Source organism: Halteromyces radiatus (assembly GCF_025201355.1).
Source record: "Halteromyces radiatus strain CBS 162.75 chromosome Unknown BX664scaffold_9, whole genome shotgun sequence".
In the NCBI taxonomy this organism is placed as follows: Eukaryota; Fungi; Mucoromycota; class Mucoromycetes; order Mucorales; family Cunninghamellaceae; genus Halteromyces; species Halteromyces radiatus.
Window position 1 is genome coordinate 354,218 of NW_026251695.1, and position 20,700 is coordinate 374,917.

General features: G+C 33.5%; 11 protein-coding genes across 11 annotated transcripts; 5 read left to right on the forward strand and 6 right to left on the reverse strand.

Annotated features, from left to right (window-relative positions):
- Positions 1 to 19: 19 nt before the first annotated feature.
- BX664DRAFT_341640 (peptidase M24, structural domain-containing protein) lies at positions 20 to 2,045 on the reverse strand. The gene is made up of 9 exons (XM_051547035.1): positions 1,770 to 2,045; positions 1,665 to 1,698; positions 1,381 to 1,586; positions 1,234 to 1,300; positions 1,059 to 1,143; positions 970 to 983; positions 701 to 889; positions 441 to 584; positions 20 to 378 (listed from the first exon to the last, which is right to left on the reverse strand). Exons 1-9 carry the CDS (start codon positions 1,908 to 1,910, stop codon positions 191 to 193), a joined length of 1,068 nt encoding a protein of 355 aa, XP_051396586.1. The 5' UTR covers positions 1,911 to 2,045; the 3' UTR covers positions 20 to 190.
- Positions 2,046 to 2,157: 112 nt separating this feature from the next.
- Positions 2,158 to 3,387, forward strand: BX664DRAFT_388835 (uncharacterized protein). The gene is made up of 3 exons (XM_051549496.1): positions 2,158 to 2,493; positions 2,609 to 2,759; positions 3,031 to 3,387. Exons 1-3 carry the CDS (start codon positions 2,409 to 2,411, stop codon positions 3,239 to 3,241), a joined length of 447 nt encoding a protein of 148 aa, XP_051396587.1. The 5' UTR covers positions 2,158 to 2,408; the 3' UTR covers positions 3,242 to 3,387.
- A 112-nt stretch (positions 3,388 to 3,499) lies between these two features.
- BX664DRAFT_353016 (uncharacterized protein) lies at positions 3,500 to 5,750 on the forward strand (the record flags this gene model as incomplete). The annotated part of the gene is made up of 3 exons (XM_051547696.1): positions 3,500 to 3,701; positions 4,631 to 4,883; positions 5,657 to 5,750. 3 exons carry the CDS (start codon positions 3,500 to 3,502, stop codon positions 5,748 to 5,750), a joined length of 549 nt encoding a protein of 182 aa, XP_051396588.1.
- Positions 5,751 to 6,266: 516 nt separating this feature from the next.
- On the forward strand, positions 6,267 to 7,270 carry BX664DRAFT_341644 (uncharacterized protein). The gene has a single exon (XM_051547036.1). It carries the CDS (start codon positions 6,338 to 6,340, stop codon positions 7,208 to 7,210), a length of 873 nt encoding a protein of 290 aa, XP_051396589.1. The 5' UTR covers positions 6,267 to 6,337; the 3' UTR covers positions 7,211 to 7,270.
- A 177-nt stretch (positions 7,271 to 7,447) lies between these two features.
- On the forward strand, positions 7,448 to 9,083 carry BX664DRAFT_269232 (Metallo-dependent phosphatase-like protein; the record flags this gene model as incomplete). The annotated part of the gene is made up of 6 exons (XM_051541042.1): positions 7,448 to 7,844; positions 7,947 to 8,116; positions 8,203 to 8,461; positions 8,522 to 8,613; positions 8,680 to 8,816; positions 8,891 to 9,083. Coding segments are annotated over 6 exons (1,248 nt in total), but the record flags the coding sequence as incomplete, so codon positions are not given.
- A 638-nt stretch (positions 9,084 to 9,721) lies between these two features.
- BX664DRAFT_362019 (uncharacterized protein) lies at positions 9,722 to 10,319 on the reverse strand. Its single transcript, XM_051548277.1, has 2 exons — positions 10,086 to 10,319; positions 9,722 to 10,037 (listed from the first exon to the last, which is right to left on the reverse strand). Exons 1-2 carry the CDS (start codon positions 10,264 to 10,266, stop codon positions 9,832 to 9,834), a joined length of 387 nt encoding a protein of 128 aa, XP_051396591.1. The 5' UTR covers positions 10,267 to 10,319; the 3' UTR covers positions 9,722 to 9,831.
- A 347-nt stretch (positions 10,320 to 10,666) lies between these two features.
- Positions 10,667 to 11,771, reverse strand: BX664DRAFT_341657 (uncharacterized protein). Its single transcript, XM_051547037.1, has 5 exons — positions 11,684 to 11,771; positions 11,453 to 11,546; positions 11,197 to 11,377; positions 10,993 to 11,107; positions 10,667 to 10,875 (listed from the first exon to the last, which is right to left on the reverse strand). Exons 1-5 carry the CDS (start codon positions 11,684 to 11,686, stop codon positions 10,831 to 10,833), a joined length of 438 nt encoding a protein of 145 aa, XP_051396592.1. The 5' UTR covers positions 11,687 to 11,771; the 3' UTR covers positions 10,667 to 10,830.
- A 486-nt stretch (positions 11,772 to 12,257) lies between these two features.
- Positions 12,258 to 13,066, reverse strand: BX664DRAFT_341658 (uncharacterized protein; the record flags this gene model as incomplete). Its single annotated transcript, XM_051547038.1, has 1 exon — positions 12,258 to 13,066. A coding segment is annotated over exon 1 (677 nt), but the record flags the coding sequence as incomplete, so codon positions are not given.
- A 483-nt stretch (positions 13,067 to 13,549) lies between these two features.
- On the forward strand, positions 13,550 to 17,619 carry BX664DRAFT_341659 (uncharacterized protein). The gene is given in 14 exon segments (XM_051547039.1): positions 13,550 to 13,752; positions 13,831 to 14,031; positions 14,095 to 14,233; positions 14,309 to 14,380; positions 14,457 to 14,637; positions 14,716 to 14,957; positions 15,016 to 15,805; positions 15,867 to 16,327; positions 16,386 to 16,575; positions 16,643 to 16,778; positions 16,836 to 16,944; positions 17,006 to 17,144; positions 17,221 to 17,560; positions 17,573 to 17,619. 13 exon segments carry the CDS (start codon positions 13,589 to 13,591, stop codon positions 17,442 to 17,444), a joined length of 3,048 nt encoding a protein of 1,015 aa, XP_051396594.1. The 5' UTR covers positions 13,550 to 13,588; the 3' UTR covers positions 17,445 to 17,560; positions 17,573 to 17,619.
- On the reverse strand, positions 17,549 to 18,703 carry BX664DRAFT_204036 (uncharacterized protein). The gene is made up of 6 exons (XM_051540133.1): positions 18,638 to 18,703; positions 18,385 to 18,529; positions 18,226 to 18,323; positions 18,066 to 18,172; positions 17,834 to 17,994; positions 17,549 to 17,775 (listed from the first exon to the last, which is right to left on the reverse strand). Exons 2-6 carry the CDS (start codon positions 18,475 to 18,477, stop codon positions 17,653 to 17,655), a joined length of 582 nt encoding a protein of 193 aa, XP_051396595.1. The 5' UTR covers positions 18,478 to 18,529; positions 18,638 to 18,703; the 3' UTR covers positions 17,549 to 17,652.
- A 12-nt stretch (positions 18,704 to 18,715) lies between these two features.
- On the reverse strand, positions 18,716 to 20,696 carry BX664DRAFT_341662 (S-adenosyl-L-methionine-dependent methyltransferase). The gene is made up of 4 exons (XM_051547040.1): positions 20,374 to 20,696; positions 20,210 to 20,308; positions 19,496 to 20,146; positions 18,716 to 19,434 (listed from the first exon to the last, which is right to left on the reverse strand). The coding sequence occupies exons 1-4, from the start codon at positions 20,683 to 20,685 to the stop codon at positions 18,796 to 18,798; spliced, it is 1,701 nt and encodes a 566-aa protein (XP_051396596.1). The 5' UTR covers positions 20,686 to 20,696; the 3' UTR covers positions 18,716 to 18,795.
- Between the last annotated feature and the right edge of the window lie 4 nt (positions 20,697 to 20,700).

Below are 20,700 nucleotides of genomic sequence, written 5' to 3' on the forward strand. Positions count from 1 at the left end.
AATGGAAAAATGGTATCTCTTTTTTTGAATTGATGCTGTGAATCCATACACAATTGAGTTTATTGTCCAAAAAGAAAAAAAAAAGATAACTAGAATGTCAATAGAAAGTCCCTTTTTCTTCTGTGCATAACCATAAATAAACGACGATGATGATAAAAAAAAACTCCAAATCAAACTAACAACTAAAGGATCAAGTAAGAATTTCCACACCAGTTTCAGTTACCAATAAAGTATGTTCGAATTGAGCTGATCGTTTACCATCTTTGGTGGCTGCTGTCCAATTATCAGGCCAGAGACGTTCTTGATATACACCTTCACAAATCATAGGCTCAATGGTAAAAATATGACCAGGTCTAACGATACCAATAGCCTTGTTATCTAACAATGAAAAAAAAAAAGTTAAGTATAACAAGTACGATCCAAGTTTTAGAAAAACTTACTTGCATAATGATGAACATTAGGAGCACAATGGAATAATTGATTAATGCCATGACCACAGAAAGCTCGTACCACAGAAAATCCGTTCTTTGTTGCATGATCTTCAATAATTTTACCAAAATCGCGATACCGGGCACCAGGTTTCACTAAATATATATATATATATATAAAAAGAGAGAGAAAGATATTGATGTTAGAATCAATGACAACAACCTTGTCATACAACACACACACTTAATTATATATATATCAATGTCTTTACCAGCAGCAATAGCCATTTCCAAACATTCTTTGGTGGTTTGTACTAATTTCTTGCCAACATCATCCACATTGCCCACCAAGTATGTTCCATTACTGTCACCATGGAATCCTTTGTAGAAACAACTAACATCAATGTTCAAGATATCACCATCTTCTAAAGGTCGTTGATCTGGTATACCATGACAAATAACTAGAAAAAAAACAAAAAGCATTTGTTATTCATCTGTCCGTTGTTATTGTTGTTGTTCTCAGTAATATTTATATGCTTACCTTCGTTTATTGAACTAGATAGTCAATCCAGTGAATAAAAACAAATTGAGTAAGTAACAAAAAAAAAAAAATAGTCGATTGAAACCTACGTGCAACATGATTTTGGGAAATAATTGTAGTTCAATGGAGAAGGATAAGCACCCCGTTCAATAGTGGCTTCATGCACAATACGATCTACAATTTTTTTTTAAAAAAAAATGGTAAGTTCACATATGTCTTTTCATACCAGGTATCATCCAAGTCTCAGTTCCCTTCTTTCTTTACCAATTTCATCAGTAGTAATGCCAACACGGACGGCTTTGGCAGCAATTTCCAGGACTTCACGAGTGATCTATTAGAAAAAAAAAAATTCAAGAATAAGTGGTTGAATCAAAATATATATAAGTATAGATAAATAGATGAATATCTTACTCGACAAGCTTCACGCATAGCTTTGATTTCTTCTTCGTTACAGACTTGAATAGCAGCACCACGAGACTTAAATTCGGATTTGGGTATACCAGTAATATGATAGTCAGGTTTTTGAATAGAGTCAGGCACAACTCTACGAGCAGACAAAGGATATACAGCTCGAAGAGGACCAGTATAACTAAATGTTGGGAAAGGATCATATAATTCTAAAAGAAAAAAATGATATCAGATCATAAAACAATATATATATATATAAACTATTACTGTAACTTTTTTTTACTTACTCTTTGTGGAAGCATGTTTTGATTTATGAACGCCCTAAAGAAAAAAAAAAAAGAAAAGTCAATTAGAATCTATATACTATTTTATAAAATAAAAAAATATCATACCCAAGTCTTTTTAAAGCAATCTTGAGAACAGAAAAAAGATCCTTCTGCAATATTTTGTTTGACACATGTTGGACATTGAAGTTTGGCAAAATTGCTGCACTCTAAAGAAGCGCAAGTGTTTGAAGCCACCAAAGTTGCCATGTTGATTTGAATAAAATAGGAAGGAAAGAAAAGGAAAAAGAAAAAGAAAAAAAAATAACAATTCAGGTGGCGGAAAAACCGGAAAATAAAAGCGCCGTAAAGGTGGGATAACTCTCTCTGTTTTTTTCAAAAAAAAAAAAAATCATGCTTCATATGTTGCCATCATCGCCGCAGCTAAAGCATCTGATATCGCCGCAGTTAAAGCAACCCGATTTGAGTTATTGTGATTATCGTTACTGGATGTTTTCCCACCTTTCTTTTCTCCCAATCTATAAAACCTGGATGATTCAAAGAAATAAACTCGATTTACCCCTCCATATCATTCTTTTAGATCATACCTTTTTCATCTATGTCAGATCCCTATGTTCTTCACAAAAGAAAAATAACTGAAGTGAACTGGCATGAGAAATTATTCATAGCTGCTTTGAAAGGAAAAAAAAGATAATCATCCAATCATTTCCTTTTCTTTTTTCGCAATCATGTAGTTCGTTAAAGAACATGTCTGGCCTACAAAGAAATGACAATAGTGAGCCCACATCATTATCTATTTACGGATTAAGAAATAAAAGAACGGTATTTGCAGGTAAAGTGGTAGTATTGTGGACTACCTCCCATATTATTCCATCCACATCCTTTCAAATCAATGCGGGTGGTTCCTAAAGAAAAAAAAAATACTCCTTGGCGCTTGTCTTTGACAGGTGATGGGCAAGATAAAGTATCTAATGCATTTGGAAACTTGTCTTTACCTGATTGTAAGAAGACAGAAAGATTTTCCTGCTCTCTCTATATGGTCCCAATGATGATCATCACAGTCCTCCTTTTAGTCGTGTGTAGCGATGATGTGATGTGGTAGATCTTTTGTATTATCCACAATCATGGATGATATGCAGTTAACTCCTTAGAGCAAAATAATAAAGGAAGGAGAAAAAAAAATGATACAAAAGCTTGTTCTTAAAGACAGGAGAGGATCATCACAGGAAATAAACGAATATATAAATGGTAACAACGAAAAAAAAAAAAAAAATACTTTTTCCTTATTGATTTTTTTCTATACATATCAAATAATGCATTACTATACTTTTTTATGTCTGTCTTTGATTTCTTTCACCTTGACGAATAGTGTTTATGGTGCTCCCCCTCCAAACCCCACTGGTTCACCTAGCGGGTCAGCTCCGGCTCCTGGTCCATCAGGCCAGACTTCGCAAACAGAGTATCAGAAGATTGTCAAATGCTTCCCAAACGCTCAGCTTTCAAGCCAGGTTTCAGAAGCAGAGTCTGAAAAGATTATCCATTGTATCGACGACGTCCTGGGCTCCTGCGGTCCGTTTTAAGTTGCATACTGCCAAAGCCAATAGTGGTGCTTAGTTATATGATAAATCAACAATAGTCTACTGTTTAATATCAAAATGCGTCTTTGTTCTCTGTTATGTAGCTCATCATCATGATAATAAACATATTCCTTGTTCGACTAAAAAAAAAAAAAAAAAGAAAAAGAAAAAAAAACCAAGAATGGTATGATGATAAACATAGAGATTGGAAAAAAAGGGAATCACTGGTTTTACTAACAACGTAAAAGTTACAACCCGACAATGGATCGCATGAATCGTGATGATTTGAATGATGATGATTTGAATGATGATGATTTGAATGATGATGATTTGAATGATGATGATTTGAATGATGATGATTTGAATGATGATGATTTGAATGATGATGATTTGAATGATGATGATTTGAATGATGATGATTTGAATGATGATGATTTGAATGATGATGGTTTGAATGATGATGGTTTAATTGTGATGGTGATTTAATTATGATGGCGATTTGAATAATGGTGACGGAACGATGATGGTTGAATAATGGTAATGGAATGATAATAATATTTCCAATAATTAGTCTACGTATCAATCATCATCATCATTCCAGTATAAGTAAACAGCATTCTCCAGCGTCATACATGAATCAACTATCATCGTTCATGAAGCGCTGTTACTAATCTTAACGCTAATAATCATCCAGTCATTCATACGCCTATTATATATATATATATATATATATGGTAAAAAAATTCAAAGCTTTTCACTCGTTGAGGGTTTGATCGATCTGTCTCTCGGCCTCGACAAAAAAAAAAAAATAAAATAAAATAAAAGAATCCACAAAGAGATCTTGCAGACGAAAAAAAAAAAAGTGGAGCTGACCTTCTGTCAGTTGTTCTTTCTCTCTCTTTTTTTTTTTAGAGCTTGTGTTTAACAAGAGATGGAAATGATAATACGCTGAATTTACTATCTTGTCTTTACCGGTTTGTAAGGATGCAGAAAGATTTTCCTGTTTTCAGCATCATTCCAATGACGATCATAGGTGAGTACTGCACTATCCAACTCCTCATTTTGGTCATGTGCAGTGATGATGTCGTAAATCCCTTGCATTATCCACAATCGTGGGTGGTATGCAGTTAACTCCTTAGAGCAAGATAGTGAAGGAAGGAGAAAAAAAATGAAACGAAAATTTATTCTTAAGGACAGGAGAGGATCATCACAGGGAACAAACGAGTATATAAGTGCCAAGGAAAAAAAAAAAAAAAAAAAAAAAAAAAAAAAAAAGAAGGTGAAAAAAAATCAATCTTCTTTTTTCTTTATTATCGATTTTTTTCTTTATATCAATCCAAATAATGCATTACTATACCTTTTTGTGTCTGTCTTTGATTTCCTTCACCTTAGTGGACAGTGTTTACGGTCAAACCAGTCCCACACCCACTAGTCCTTCACCTTCTGGCTCAACTCCATCTCCCAGTTCTTCACCTCGACCAGGTGAACCATCAGGTCAGAGTCCAGAAGCGCAAGTCCAAAAGATTGACCAATGTGTCGAAGGCGTTCTAGGTCCAAACGCTCAGACTTCAGATCTGACTCACGAAGCACTATACGAAAAGGTCACCCATTGCATCCAAAACGTTCTGGTCCCAGACTCGCAGATGTAAGTCGCACCTTAGTACTGCCTACCAATAATGGCGCTTAGCTATATATAAATCAAAGATGATCTATTATTTAATACCAAAGATGCTTTGTTCTTTGGTATGTAGCTCATCATCATGATAATAAACGTATTTCTTGTTTGAGTAAAAAAAAAAAAAAAATGAAACGATGATAAGAAACCATAAAAGGAATTGAGAAGGGTTGAAATAAAAAAAAAGAATGAAATGACTGATTACACTAGCAGCGTAAGAGCTATAAGCTGATCATGGATCATATGAATGATGATTATTTGAATGGTAATGGTTTGAATAAAGGTGATGGAACGATGATGATTGAATTACGTTGATGGAATAATAATAATAACACCGCCATCATTATCCTCCAGTTATTGTACAATAAATCAACTACTATCATTCATGAATTGCTCATACTAAGAGCTTGGATGGATCAGATTTTAACAAGAGAAAAAAAAAATTGAAAAAAAAAATACAAGATTGATCTTAGAAAAAGCGATCTTTCACTTTTACAAATCTTGAGTCTAATTATATTTTTTTTCCCTTCTTTTTTTTTTCTTCTTTTCTTTTTTCTCCGTTTTTTCACATATTCTTTTGGGTATCGTGTATACATAAAGAGTACAGATTAATGTATTTTTATCTAGTTTACTCTTAAAGATTCATACTACAAAACCAACAACTTCTATTTTGGTAGCTCTCTTCTTTCTCTTCTATATATATTAACTCTCTCTTTTTTATTTTTATTTATCTTTACTTTTAGATATACTCCTTTTGTGGACTCATTAGATAACAGGATCAACTGGATGGATGGATATATGCAGGTGTCTACTGCTTCTAGATTATCACTTATTTGACTTTTTACCTTCATTGTTAGTTAGTTACCAATAAGCTAGTGTATCTTTTATATTATATTCAATAAAATCATATTCATATATAAAACCAGCAAGGTCATATAACAGAGATTAGATGAATAGGCATTGATCATCCATAAGAAAATAAGCATACTGTCTCTTCACTTGATCTGTAGATATAAATACAGTATGACATCGGCATCAAAATACAATTTTGTTTTATTATATAAATAGATAGTTTCACAATGGTGACAATAAATAGATACCCAACCACAAATCAACACGATCTATTTGCATTAATCCATAATAATAATTTTATCATTGTTTTTGATTCACTTTTTTTTTAAAGCTGAAAAAGCGATTGGGATTGAGCACGGATAAATTACCTCCGGTTATAGTACGTGCGCTCAGTTTCCTTGTTTGCTAAAAAAGGAATTCGCTTGACGCAAGCGCTATCTGTTTCAGCGAGGGAAATAATATATAAATGCATGGGAATCTAAAATTTTTTTTCACGCTTCCCTTTCCATCTTTTTTTTTTTTCTTATTTATTCTTATCTCTCCCTCTCTCTCTTCTCTGTTTATATTTACAAATGGCTGAAAAAGTATACGTGATTGGTGCTACTGGCAACATTGGTCAAAAAGCTGTACAGAATCTACTTGCTAAAGGAGTGGCCACTACCATCTATGTACGTGATGTTGAAAAAAGTAAAAACCTCTTCAAGGAAAACAAACTATTGACAATAGTGCAAGGGGATTACGATAATTTGCAAAAGTTCAAGGAAACCATTGGTGGACATACGCGTTTGTTCTATCTCATTACTGATCTTCCTCGTATGCCAGTTCTTAAGGAACAACTAGCCAGTTGGGCCTATGAAGCTGGTGTCAAGCAAATCGTGGATATTTCCTCCCGTTTCACTCAATTCCCATGGCGTACTTCTTTTATTGGTGAAGCACATCGTCTGGCTGAAGAAAAAGTGTATCATCTGGCTCTCAAGCATAACCGCAACTTTGTCGCTCTTCGTCCTTCTCGATTCTTCATCAATCACCTTTGGGTAGATGGTCCTACGATCAAGGAAGAAAATGCCATTTATGATAGCAACGAGAATGATGCCAAAATCGAATGGATTTCAACTGATGATATCGCGGATGTGGCCACTTTGGTATTGACCGATCCTGTTGAAAAACATGGTAACATGGCTTATCCTTTGATTGGTGATAGTGTTACTGGTCCTGATCGTGCCGCTATCTTTACCGAAGCTCTTGGACGTACTATTACTTACAAGAAAGTGTCAGCTACCGAAAAATACAATGGAATGATCAAGAATAACATTCCTCATGGTATCGCTTTAGATATTGCTGTGGTTGATACTTTTGATCCTCCTACAAAGATTGTCCCTGTCCTTCTTGGTCGTCCCTATGAAACTTTGAAAGAATGGGTCTTCAAGAATAAGGATGCATTCTAGATCATTAGAATAGTTTATGTAGTTGTCTATAATAAATTTTGTTGGGTTTGAAATCTGCTATTCATGTGTAGTCTCTTTTTTTTTTTATCGTTGTTTCTTTTTTTTTTTTTTTCTCTCTCTCTCTTTTCGCTTTTTTTTTCGTTATGAAGGTAACTCCTAATAGGATCTATCAATATACGCGTTATTCATATAGATATTATTATTATTATTATTATTATTATTATTATAAAAATATAGATTGCTATTGAAGGCTGCTGTCATGGACAATTGGATGATATTTATGGTACAATCAAGTTACTAGAACAAAAAGATAATATCAAAGTAGATCTTGTATTGATCTGTGGTGATTTCCAAGCTATAAGGAATAGGGCAGATTTACTATGCATGGCCGTACCAGAAAAATATCGTGAATTGGGAACTTTTTGGAAATATTATGCTGGATTGGTCAAGGCACCTTATCCTACTATATTTATTGGAGGTAATCATGAAGCAAGTAACTATCTCTGGGAACTATATCATGGTGGCTGGGTCTGTGACAATATCTATTATCTGGGGAACGCTGGTGTCATTCAATACAATGGTATTCGTATAGGTGGTCTATCTGGTATTTTTGGTGGGAGAGATTACTATACAGGTATTAAAAAAAATAAGTCTTCACTAGGCAAAAAGAACAGGAGACACTGGTTGAAATACTTACCTTTTTTTTTTTTTTTTTTTTACTTTCTTTGAATGATAGGTCATTATGAACATTCACCTTACTCACCATCGGATCTTCGTTCAGTTTACCATTATCGTGAATATGATGTTAAAAAATTACTTCAAATTCGACAACCTATGGATATCTTTTTGTCTCACGATTGGCCAAGAGGAGTGGAACGATATGGTGATTTGGCTTCCTTATTACAGGTCAAAAAATTCTTTTATCAAGAGGTAATTTGTATTATGCTTTCTATAAGACATACTCATATCCTTCTTTTTTTTTTTTTTCTTAGGTACGGTCGAACACTTTAGGAAGCAAGCCAAATGAAGAACTTTTGACACATTTGAAACCGGATTATTGGTTTGCTGCTCATTTACATGTCAAATATGCTGCCTTGGTAGATCATGACAAGTGGAAATATCAATCTTATTCTAGCTCAGTACGTGATGTTCTAGGATTATCATCTACTCTCCAACAAGTACAAGGTCAAGATGAAGGAAACAACAATAATGAAAACAAACAATCACAAGAACCACAAAGCATGGAAGATGGTAATACTACCAGCACATCTACGGAACAACCAGTACAATCAAAAATGGAGGAGGCAGCAGAACAAATGGAACAAAATGATTCTTCAAGTAGACCTCAAGTGACTAGATTTCTTAGTTTGGATAAATGCTTACCTCGGAGATCATTCTTACAGGTATACACTGATTAAAAATACCCTATAGAGAGAGAGCATAACTAATTACATGTCATCTATATATAGGTCGTTGATGTCCCAGCCAAGAATGAAGATGGTTTTACTTTTGATCTTGAATGGTTAGCCATTACTCGTGCTATGCAACCTTATCTTAGTGTCCAATATCAACCGATACCCATGCCTCCCGAAGAAGAAGTACAACGGTAAGAAGATGGAAGCATGTCCAATAGATGATTCATTTCTTTTCATATATATATATATATATATATATATATAGAACTGTACAACAAGAAGCAATGTATCTGGATATGCAACTGGATGCTGATGCCTTGGAACTGAAGATACCAAACAATTTTACGCCGACATCTCGACCTCACCAACTCAACCTTACACTGACTAGGGATGAAATGCATCAATATCGTAAGTTTCAATTTAATATATATATATATATATATATATATATGTATTGATATTCATGATCCAATTGGTTTGCTATGATAGAGTTACCATTTTTGAATCCTCAAACAACGGCATTTTGTGATATGATCGGCGTGGAAAACAAGGTGAATGTACTAGGACAGCCGCCCATAGTAATACAGCCACAGCAACCTGATATGGATTTTTCAACGGTAGACGAGACGGTAGCAATCGACACGGTAGATGGCGCACATGATCAACAACAACAACAACAACAACAACAACAACAACAAGGTTCCATTGATGAATCCAGTAATAAAAGTGAAATCAAGAATGACCAACAACAAGAATCTGTCCATGCACCCGTCAGCAATGAAATCAAGGATGACCAACAAGAAGAATCTGTATCTTTGAACCGGTCAGTGGAACAACTAGAGGACAATGTGGAATCCCCAAATAAAAAGTTGAAACAGGCATGAATCCTGGTGTGATACATAGAATGATAGATTTGATACATATAGATCGTTGATTAGCTAGTATTATAGTTTTTCTTTTTTTTCTTATTCCCGTTATCTATTTATTTAAAATTCATACAAACATCATCTACTGTAGTTTCACCCCAACCATCATGATTGAAACTAATCTATTTTTGTCTTCCTCATCCAAACATAGATCATAAAGTCATCCAATAATAACAATATGTTTTTTTTTATTCAAAAGATATACTTAACTAAAAATGATATATTAATTAACTAACAAAAAAATTGAGATATGTACAAAACACCCATCCGACCAAATTTTCTAATTCTTTTCAAAAAAGTCCCGTTTCAATAATAAGAGTTGTTTTTTTGCAGATCGTCGTTTCTTCTTGTGTTCAATTTGAGACCATTTCTGTTGCATGGCCACTAGATAATCGGCTACTTGATCCTGTGCAAGACTTTGATGAGGTGAGATATGACACTGGCCATCTCTACTGATATCCAATGTAATTGTCGTTGTTGATGGTTCTATAATAAAAAAAAATGAGATTTTCATTGAATAAATGAAAAAGTTACCTTTGTTGTACAAGTCTAATAATGGTCTATCCAAAGAGAAAAACGCAGAATGGGCAAATTCTTGAACTGGTACATTAGTCACTGGAATCCAACTTGATTTACCAGTCGAATAAGCAAAACTTGTATAATAATACATTGGTCGTGAAATAAAAGAGGTCATCATTCTACGAGTACATAACATGATGAATGAAGAATTCAAAAAAAAACAAAGTATATTTACAAAAAAAAAATGATAAAAGAAGAAGAAAAAAAATGAACCCACTTTTTTTTTTTTCTGCACTTCTGAGATTGAATCGTGTAACATATAAAATTTATTCATTTGATTGGAGAACAAAATAGAATGAAATACATTGTTGTATATATATATATATATAAATAAAAAAAATTTCGAGAGATCATCCATCATTAGTCTTACCAAAAATGGACACCTCGTAAGCAGCATGAAAGGTTCAGAAGAAGGTAAAATAACAACTTGGTTGACTTGATCGCTACGTCTGCCCAGCTCTCGATAGTAGTTTTGAATGCCATCATCTATACAATGAAATGAGGATAACCTACAAAATTCAGTCATACAATTGATTGGTAACTCCCACAAATGAAAAATATCCAATACTGTAGATATCTTTATTATTTTATTTTATTTTGTTATTTTGTAATGATAGACTAAATGATCATGTGTGTATATTATATACGTATGTGTGAGTTGTGTGAAATGAAGAATAATATCCATCCAACCCATCCTAGTTCAAGTAGAGCGGTCAGCCTTGTGAAGCACATCTTGATAGTTCAGCTAAAAGAAGTAATAGAAAATTAAAAATATGTTCAGTCATCTTTTAACTCCTAGTCCAAAATGATGTAATACAACACCTATTTTTCTTTCTTTTTTTTTTTTTTTTCTATTACTTACCTCAGATAGGTCAGTGCATTCAATTTCCATATCCACACCAGTCAATAACCTACGGAGAGCATCAGTGTTGGAATCATATGCCAATTTTTTTTCAATATCAGCATCATCAGGATTCCTACCATCGAAAAAATAATATATGGAGAAAGAGATGATCCATTTCTGAGGAAAGCCTAATCAATCCACCCACTCCATTATATGGCTTACCACAAGTAGAAAATGGTTTTGTTACGATGATCTCCTTTAGGTCCCTTATAGTTAAAGTCATAAACAGCATAGCGTGGTTCATCTTTAGGAAGATTACTGAGGAATTCATTATAAGGACCGGTGTGATCAGTTTGTTCAACAAAATCGCCAGTTTTTTCAACAACAATCTCTGTAAAGTCGCCTATCAAAAAAAAAAAAAAAAATCATGACAATATATAGATATATATATTGCTGTTCATTTATTGCTATCACTTACTAGACAGCTCGAAGATGATATACCTGAGCTTTTTACCAAACTTCAATGCCTTATAGACCTCTATAGTTAGAGGACTGACAAGAGTATTAGAATCCTATATATTATGATAAAAAAAAAAGGTATGAGTACGACGCTTTTCATAAGCTGAAAGATTCCATCACGAGACGATAAAAGAAAAAATACATCCGATTAGTCGATCTTTTTTTTGGTTTATCTTTTCATCATTATTACCATATTAAAAGAGAAACAGCGTCTTGTTTTGTTTTGTTTAGAAGAAAAGAAAAAAAAAAGAAGGAAGGAAGGAAAGAAAAGAAGGAAGTTTTTTTTTTTTTTTTTTTTTCCTATTTCTACTTGAAATACAAAATAAAGTAGGTATATAAAGCTAGATATGATCTAGTGTAACATCCTAGAAAAAAAAAAGCCGAAAAAAAGGCCTTCCCTTTTCAGTATGTATACATGGATAAAATGAGCTTAGATGATATGATGATCATTATTGGATGAGAGAAAAGAGGTTGACATTTCATTTTTAATTTACTGTATAAATTTGGGAGATAAGGTATAAATAGTTGTTAAGACAAGTCAAAAAGAATATTTTTATCTATGTTCAGTCTAAATTTGGTGCAAGGACGATCATTTTTGGATGAATGACAAAAGTATAAAGAGGTACATATCTACCCCATACATTTCACCAAAAAAAGGAAGAGGATTTTGTTAGGGGAAAGGTTACACTGGAAACATTGAAGCTCCTCTTTTTTTTTTCCAGAAAGGATAATAGAAAAAAAGAAAAAAAAATCTATGATGATAGAAAAAAAAAAAAAAGAATTTCTAACTTGAAAGAGGAAGGGAGTAGCGGAGACATACATAAAAAAAATGAAAATAGAATTATTTGACACAAACCCAATCAAGAGTTTGAAAAGATTTTTTTTTTTATTCATCTAGATGCAATCGTTCCTTTACTTTTTCTTTATACTTGTCAGCAGCTGATTTTAAGAAAGAAGAAGGTTTATCATCAGTTAATCTGAGTCGAGCAATAGGGACAAGATCTTCATCATCATCTTCTTGTTCATCATTTAATAATGAAGTATTTGTATGATAATAATAAGGTGAACGAGGAGATTGTGGTAATCGTCGAAGAGTAGCTGCTAAAGGAATATCATCATCATCATCATCATTATATTTTATATTAGTATGACGAGGTGTAGAAGGTAATGGTGGTTGTTTTTTAAGAGGATGAGGTGATATTGGTAATGGTGGTGGTGGTTGGTTATGTGGTTTTTCCAAGTCATGTGCAGAGGCGTATTTCCTTAAACGACGAGTGGGGGTTGAAGTTGTTTGTTTTGGAATAGGTGGTAATGGTGGAGGAGTGGTTTGTCCACATAACTTATCAAAAGTTTGTTGTCTTGCTATAGTTCGTTGATCTGCATGTTTACCTACTGATTTCGAACGTGGCCTGCCACGGGAAACTGTATGATGATTGTTGGAAATGATAGAAGAAGATAAAGGAACTGTAGTTCCTGAACCAAGTGATGATGTAGTATTTGATTGAAATAAAGGTTTTGGTTTTTTTGTACGTTTTGTACTTGAAGATGGTTTTAAAGTCGATATCATTTTTTTGGATGAGAAGGAGAGAAAGAAAGGAAAAAAAAAAAGTTTATTATTATTTTTTTTTTATTATTTTTGAGTAATACAAAGAATTGACCGAACTAAAAAAAAAAAATCAATTTTTATTCATTGGCTTTGTGTTACTTTAACCACGTTTTTCATAGTTGAATAGTTTAAGTAAAAAGGAGAATCAAAAAAGAAAAACTGACAGGTCTAGTTTATATATATATATCAAAGGCTCCCTTTATTTATTTATTTATTTAGAATCTTATGCAAAAAAGAAAAAATTTTGAAACGAAAAAGAAAAAAGGATCATGCAAAAAGAAAAAGGATTCGAAAAAAGTAATTATCAAAAAAAGGCATATACATAATATTGGGTGCACGAGGGGTTTCCAGACTCCGTTCGTGATGTCCCTTCTCTTGCATCCCCTTATTTTTGTTGCTTTTTTTTTTTTTGTTTCTTTTTCTTTTTTCTTTTTCTTTTTTTTTTCTTTTTTTTTTTTTATTTATTATTTATTATTTATTATAAAACTCATGACAATATCACCACTTGCTTATGAAGTGGCACATTGTTCTTCTTGGGATGAAGATCGTAGTCCTGAACAATTAGTAAACTCTAGTCCTGGTAATGACTCCTCACTTTATTCACCTGAAGAAGAATTGGGTAATGTCAAAGTCAAAGGTTGGCAAACTATTAAGTAAGTTCATACAAGTTATATTTTTTTTTATTATCTCCTCTCTTATTTTCCCTCCTTTTTTTTTTTTTTTCTTTTTAGATGTTCTACTTATCCTCAAGATCTAATCATTCATCTCCTTTGTGGTCCCGCGCGTATTGCGAAGATTCAACTCCTGTCTCATCATTTCAAGATTGCTACAAAGATCGATATTTATATTGGTTTACTTAAAGAAAGTGAAGAAGATCTTTCCCAACAAAGTGACGATGACGATGATACTGTGATACAATTTACAAGACTTGGGTAAGGAGTAAAAAAAATTATTATTATTATTATTATTATCATTTATTGATCATAATCTTATAGATATATTTGTTTTGACAACAATGCTCGTGCCCAATTTCGAGCTCGCGAATTAAAATCCATTAAAATCAATTCTGATGGTGAATATATTCGTTTAGTGGTTAGAAACTGTCATCAAAATAGACTCAATACTTATAATCAAGCAAGTTTATTTTTTTTTCATTTTATTTTATTAACTCATGCACTAACCTCCGATTTTATATTGCAACTAAATTAGGTGGGACTATTGGCTTTAAATGTTCTTGGACAACCATTAATGCATAATACTACCTCTTCCTCCTTATCTCAAGTATGTCATAGAAAAGAAAAAAAAGTGACATGGATAAAATATTCAACCTACTCCTTTTTTTTTTTTTTTTGTATAGAATCATATGACTCGACATCTTCCTTTGGATGAATCTAGTATGCTTAGTTCATCAACAAGAAGAACAAGTGTATCAAGTACTCATAGTTTGGCTCATGAATTGTCTACATCTGGTGTAGTTGAATTGGAATTACAACATTGGACTTCTTCTTTAATTCATGCTGAATCCTTAGCTGTCCGAGGTAAATATAAACTTTATTAAAAAAAAAACTTGATCACGGTATTTAATCATGACTTCTCTTTTTTTTTTTTTTTACAAGACGAATCTTATCAAACTGCCAAAACATACAAATTTATTAGTGACAAGTTATCCCGATTTTCTAAAATCTTGGTAGATTTTGAACAAGCAAAACGACATGCTGTAGATACCAAGGATTATGATGAAGCAGAAAAGATCAAGGGTGACATCAATGAAATCAAACAAGCAGCAGAAATGATCATCAAACAAGCCAATATCCGTATCACTGATGATGGACAGGTGTTACCATTGGATCAAAGTCAGGCAAGTGAAAAGGAAAAGGATGATAAAGAAGTTTTATTAACATTATTATTATCAATAGTCAATCGAACAAGTCATTGATCTGAATCAACATGATGATAATGGAGAACCAGTAACATCACAAGACCAAATGTATGATGAAGCTATCGCGAAATGGACCAATTTTGATGCAACCAAACCTAACACTCCCGAAGCAATTGAAGACGATGTTCCGATACCATCAACATCCACTACATCATCATCACCCTCTTTGGATTTAGCGGAAATGCTTATGCCCCCATATCTCACTTCCTATCATTCCGATAAAGACGACAACAACAACAACAATAACAATGAACCTATACTTCCTCCTCCTGTTCTATCTTCATCCATGTCAGCAAAAATCGAACGTCGAAAAAGTATGGCAAACGATGATTCGACTATGGTATCACAACCACCTAGCACAATGTTATCTGTGAATGAAGAAGAAGAAGAAGAAGAGGAAGAAGAAGAAGAAATGATAGATCCTGATACTGTGCCTGAACCAATCATGGATGAAGAACGAAAAGCTTATGAAGTATCTATCGATGTATTTGGTGAAGAAATTGTCGCCTGTGTTCTTAGTATGAAATCCAAATGTCGTGAACGAGGTCTGCTTCATATTCAACGTTGTGTGGACGCTGCATGTCAATTAGCTACTACCGATGGTCTGGATCAGTTGCCAGATTTGTTTGAAAGCCCGGAATCTTGTGATGGTGATGATAGACCTGTTTATTTGATGAATGCCACATTAATGATGATTCAAGAAGCTATTATGGATTCAAGAGAACTTATTGTTACATCGGCTATCCAAATATGGCAACAACTCAATGGTAAATAAAATAAAAAAATTGACGTTTTTTTTTTGTTAACTTTTTTTCTTTTTGAATATAGATTTTTACCTTGCAGCCAAGATTGATCCTCAGTCTATCTCGGAATGCATGACACGAACATTTTCTGGTTTATTGAAACGTAGTGGAGATACCCATCCTACTATCCGATCCAATGCAGTTGATCTTGTCTTGATTCTCTCACATACACACCATGTGATTTCTCAGGAAAATAGCCTTCTAGATGATTACATATGCAAACCTGATCGACTGATCCATCAACATAAAGAAGCTTTGGCTCGTGTCCAATTGGTGCAACGCGCATTGGATGAATTGAAATTACAGGAACAAGGCGGTATCATTGCTTTAGATCAAATAATGGCTTTTGTAATGACTTATCTTTATCATGGACATGATGATGTACAACAAGAGTCAATGCGTCTACTCTTATCCATTGGAACACTTGTTGAATGGAAACAACTGTCTCCCTTATTAGATGATGCTACTCGACGTTCATTACAACCGGTAAGAACTTTTTTTTTAAGAAAGTGCCATTTATTGAAGTTTATCATTTGTTCAATAGAAATTACAAGGTAAACCAGAATCACCAGTTCCACGCCTATTATCAAATAAAGGAAATACTATGGCTGAACTTCGTGCATTAACCGTCCAATCTGGAACCGAAAAGAAATCAACAACTGTTCGAAAAACGGATACCAATACCAAACGTCGTCCTGTTACTGCTGACAAAAAGAAAACAACGACGGCACAAGGTAACTAGGAAACAAAAAGAAAAAAAATAGTTGAAAAACTCTGATTATGTATTCTTGTCGTATATAGTTACCAAGAAACCAAATAGTTCTAATACCAATACCAATAAACGAACACAACGAACAACCTCATCACGACCTACTACCACGAATAACAAGACATCTGAACCTACACAAGATCCAGTGGCTGATAATAAGGAAAATGCGTAAGTATAGTACAAAATGTATTCCTTTGATTCATTAACTTTGTTTTATTTTCTTAGTATGTGTATCTTTTGTGATGAATACAACGAACAATTCAATGAACAAACCTTGATCACGCATTATTACAAGACCTGTCCTGCTTTGACGAATTGTCCCATGTGTCATATTGTAAGTGCCATATTGTAAATGGATATTTAAACTGACTCATTTTTTTTTTTTTTTGAATTAGATTTTGGAGGTGTCCACTTTACAATCACATACTGTGACGGATTGTGAAAAACGACATTTGATGAAACAATGTACTCGATGTAAACAAGCCATTCCTGTAGAACAATGGTTACAACATACCCTGAAAAATGCATGTGCAGGTAAGGAAATCATCAAAAAAAAAAAAAAAAAAAAAAAAAAAAAAAAAGGATTCCATTGACTTTTTTTTTTGGATAGCCTATACCAACCCGGATGAAGTACGATGTCCTCTCTGTTTAGTGACCATTGAACCAGGAACAGAAGAAGGATGGCGACGTCATTTATTGACTGGCGAAGGATGTCCCAAGAATCAACGTCGTCGTGATACCGCTCCTAAAAAGGTGGCCAAGAAACCCTCAGGTACTTTGGAAAAGAAACCTTCTTCTTTACGCATGAAAACATCCTCCCTCAAGAAGAAATAGTTTTTTTTTTAAAGTTTATTTGTTTTATATAATAATAAAGATGAATTATTCATGTTGATCAAGAGGAGATCATATCATATACATATACGGGATAATAATAATAAGAAGAATAATAAGAAGAATAATAAGAAGAATAATAATAAATAAGGAGAATATTATATATACATCATAAAGAGGGGAATATACATCATTTGAGATACCATAAGGATCATCCAGAGACTTGTCTTCGATGATAGATCAAAAACCCAAAACACAGGAGAAATAAGGTGATATATTGAGAAGGAGATAATAAAGCACCCATCCCTGCTTGCCAACATGTATTTTTGAAAACCTACCAAAACAAATCATGAATATCCTTTTTTTTTATTATTATTATTATTATTATTTACAGGAATCCATATATAATCAGGAGCACCAGGACGTTGTTTACTAGATTGAAACTTGCTAACGGGGATTTTTCTTGGTTCAGAACATCGAATGATTTGACCAGCCAACATCACCATCATCAGTCCCAATAATAAGACAAGAAACGTCCATAATAAATGATAATCTAACCATCCTAAAAAAAAAAAAAAATGAAGTTCATATCACAATCATTTTTTATTATTATTATTATTTTACCATGCCATAATTTAGTTTCTTTTGGAAAAGAATAATATTCCAAACATACATTACATTGAGGTGAACGTAAAATCCAAGCCTTAAGACATTGTTCATGTACATATTGTCTAAAAAAAAAAAAAAATAAATAAATTCATTTCTACAAATAATATCAACTTACACAGAACCACGACAACAACATGGAGCAATGAATTTAGTATCCCCTTCTCTTGTATTTAAACAAATCGTACATCGTTTGGTTTCTTCTAGAGGTGGTGTCTGGGTTCCAATTGCATAACACGAGTTAATGATATCATATAATATATATATATATATTTACCTTGTTAAATAATGAAGGTTTGTCCCGTTGATGAAAAGCTCCTTGTCGAACCAAACGCGGTACATTATCTTCCGAGCTTTCATCAAAGGACATGATCCAATCAATAAACAAAAGATGGAAAGACACACACACACACACACAAAAACTAATTTTTTTTTTTAAAAAAAAAAAAATAATGTGAGACGCATGTAATAATCCAAAAAAAAAAAATCCCTTCAAATAGATATATAAAAAAAAGAAAAATACACATTACCCAAAACTGTTTTTTTCCACCCAAAAAATGGCAAAGTAAAAAGAAACAAAGAGAAAAAAAAAAAAAAAAAAGGAGACCAAAGAAAAAAAAAAATGCGTGGGGAATTTTTTTTTTTACGCCCAGAAGCAGGAATCAAACACATGATAAACCAAATTTATTTAGGATGAATTTCTAACCAATACTAAACAACGATCCCATCCTTGTTTATCCTTGATAGTCTTTACCAGATGCCAACCTGTCCAAATCAACAAGATACGATCCTTCATACCTTTACCACATTCTAAAATCACTCGACCATCCATAGCAAGTAAATTGGGTGCCAATTGACTAAGAATCATATACCATTCAAATCCTTGATGTTTGGCATATAAAGCTTCGGAAGGTTCATAAGATAAAGCCATTTGTTGTTGAGAAGATGTCATTGTTACTGTTGGATCCAAATAGGGAGGATTACACACAATCAAATCCACCAAACCAAAGGTATCGTTAAATGTCACTTGAGCCATGTCCTTGCATAAAAATCGAACACGTCCAGAGTCTTGTAATAATTGATCACTGTTCTTTCGAGCCATCATCAAGGCATCATCACTGATATCCACACCTACGCCTTCTACATCTTCCACTTTGGCCAAGATCGACACAATCAAATTACCACAACCTGTTCCCATATCCAAGATCCGCCGTTTCCTTGTTGTTTCTTCACGTAACCAATCAATCGCTGCATCCACCAAAGTTTCCGAACTAGGTCTAGGGATCAAACATGCTTTATTGATTTCAAATCTTAATCCATGGAATGTCTATAAAAAAAAAGGTGTTAGTCGGATGTTTTTTTTTTTTTTTACTTTTTTTTTTTAATACTTTTTCACCCAATGTATAAGCTAAAGGTTCTTTGCCAAAACTTTCCACTGAATCCATAGAAATATCCAATCCAGCTTGACGCATTTCTTTGATCCGACGTTCACAAGCACGTTCCCAAAACCGTTGTTCACGTTCTACAATAAACTTGAATTTATCAGGTATATCACGCATCACTTGAATCGTCCCATCCTCAAACAATTTATCCATCTTGATCGAATATAACGTCATATAAAGTCCTTTATCCTTATGTGTCTTGAGAGGTCGAGTAGCCGCCGAATTGCCAATGATGGTATAACCTCGATGAAAGAAGAAGCGTCTTACAGCCGCACTGGACCAAGGTGTCTGTAATTGCAACCGAACCGAGGAAAGATAATCAGAATTGTTGGATCGTGTCACCGATACAACATCGAATGATTTGAATAATTGTGTTCCACTGGCTATAGAGAGATCGTTCACAGCATTGTCCACCACATCCTCCTCTTCCTCATCATTATTATTGTCTGTTCCATGAATGTCCGTTTCTAATGCCACAGTGGAAAGATTGGGTGGTACTTGACCATGACAGAGGACTTGCATACCCAATTGAATTGCACCTTGATTGTATCGTTCGATCATACGTTCTTTTCCAGATTGTGTTTTCGCAATCAACAACTATACAAAAAAAAAAAAGAAAGAATGTTAGTACTTTGTTTCATTATATACATGAGGATTTACCAAACCAGAAGCTGCTTTTTGAAGACAGTAAGGAGTCCATATAAGATCACAAGGATTTTTAAAATGATATCGAATAGCCTTATCAAAGATACTATAATTCTAACCAAAAAAAAAAAAAAGTAAGTATGTCATTTATTATTATTATTATTATTATTATTATTTACTATGCCAGGAGGTTTCCAAATAATGGCCATATGAGCATCTTGATAAGCAATATCAATTGGAATATGAGCTATTCGTTGAATTTGTTCTTTTGTCTTGTTATAGTCGAGCTGAACAATATCGTTTTCTTGCAAGATCCGAGTTTCTTCACAGGGTACCCCATTGACCGAGATCTCACCACGTTTGAAACTTTGACGAGTATTTTCTTTCGAATTCACAATATGACGATAATGTGTCATGATCCATTTACGAACACGGACACCATGACCACTCGATCCTACCGTTGCTTTGACATGTATAATGGTATCAGGCATCCATATATAAATTAA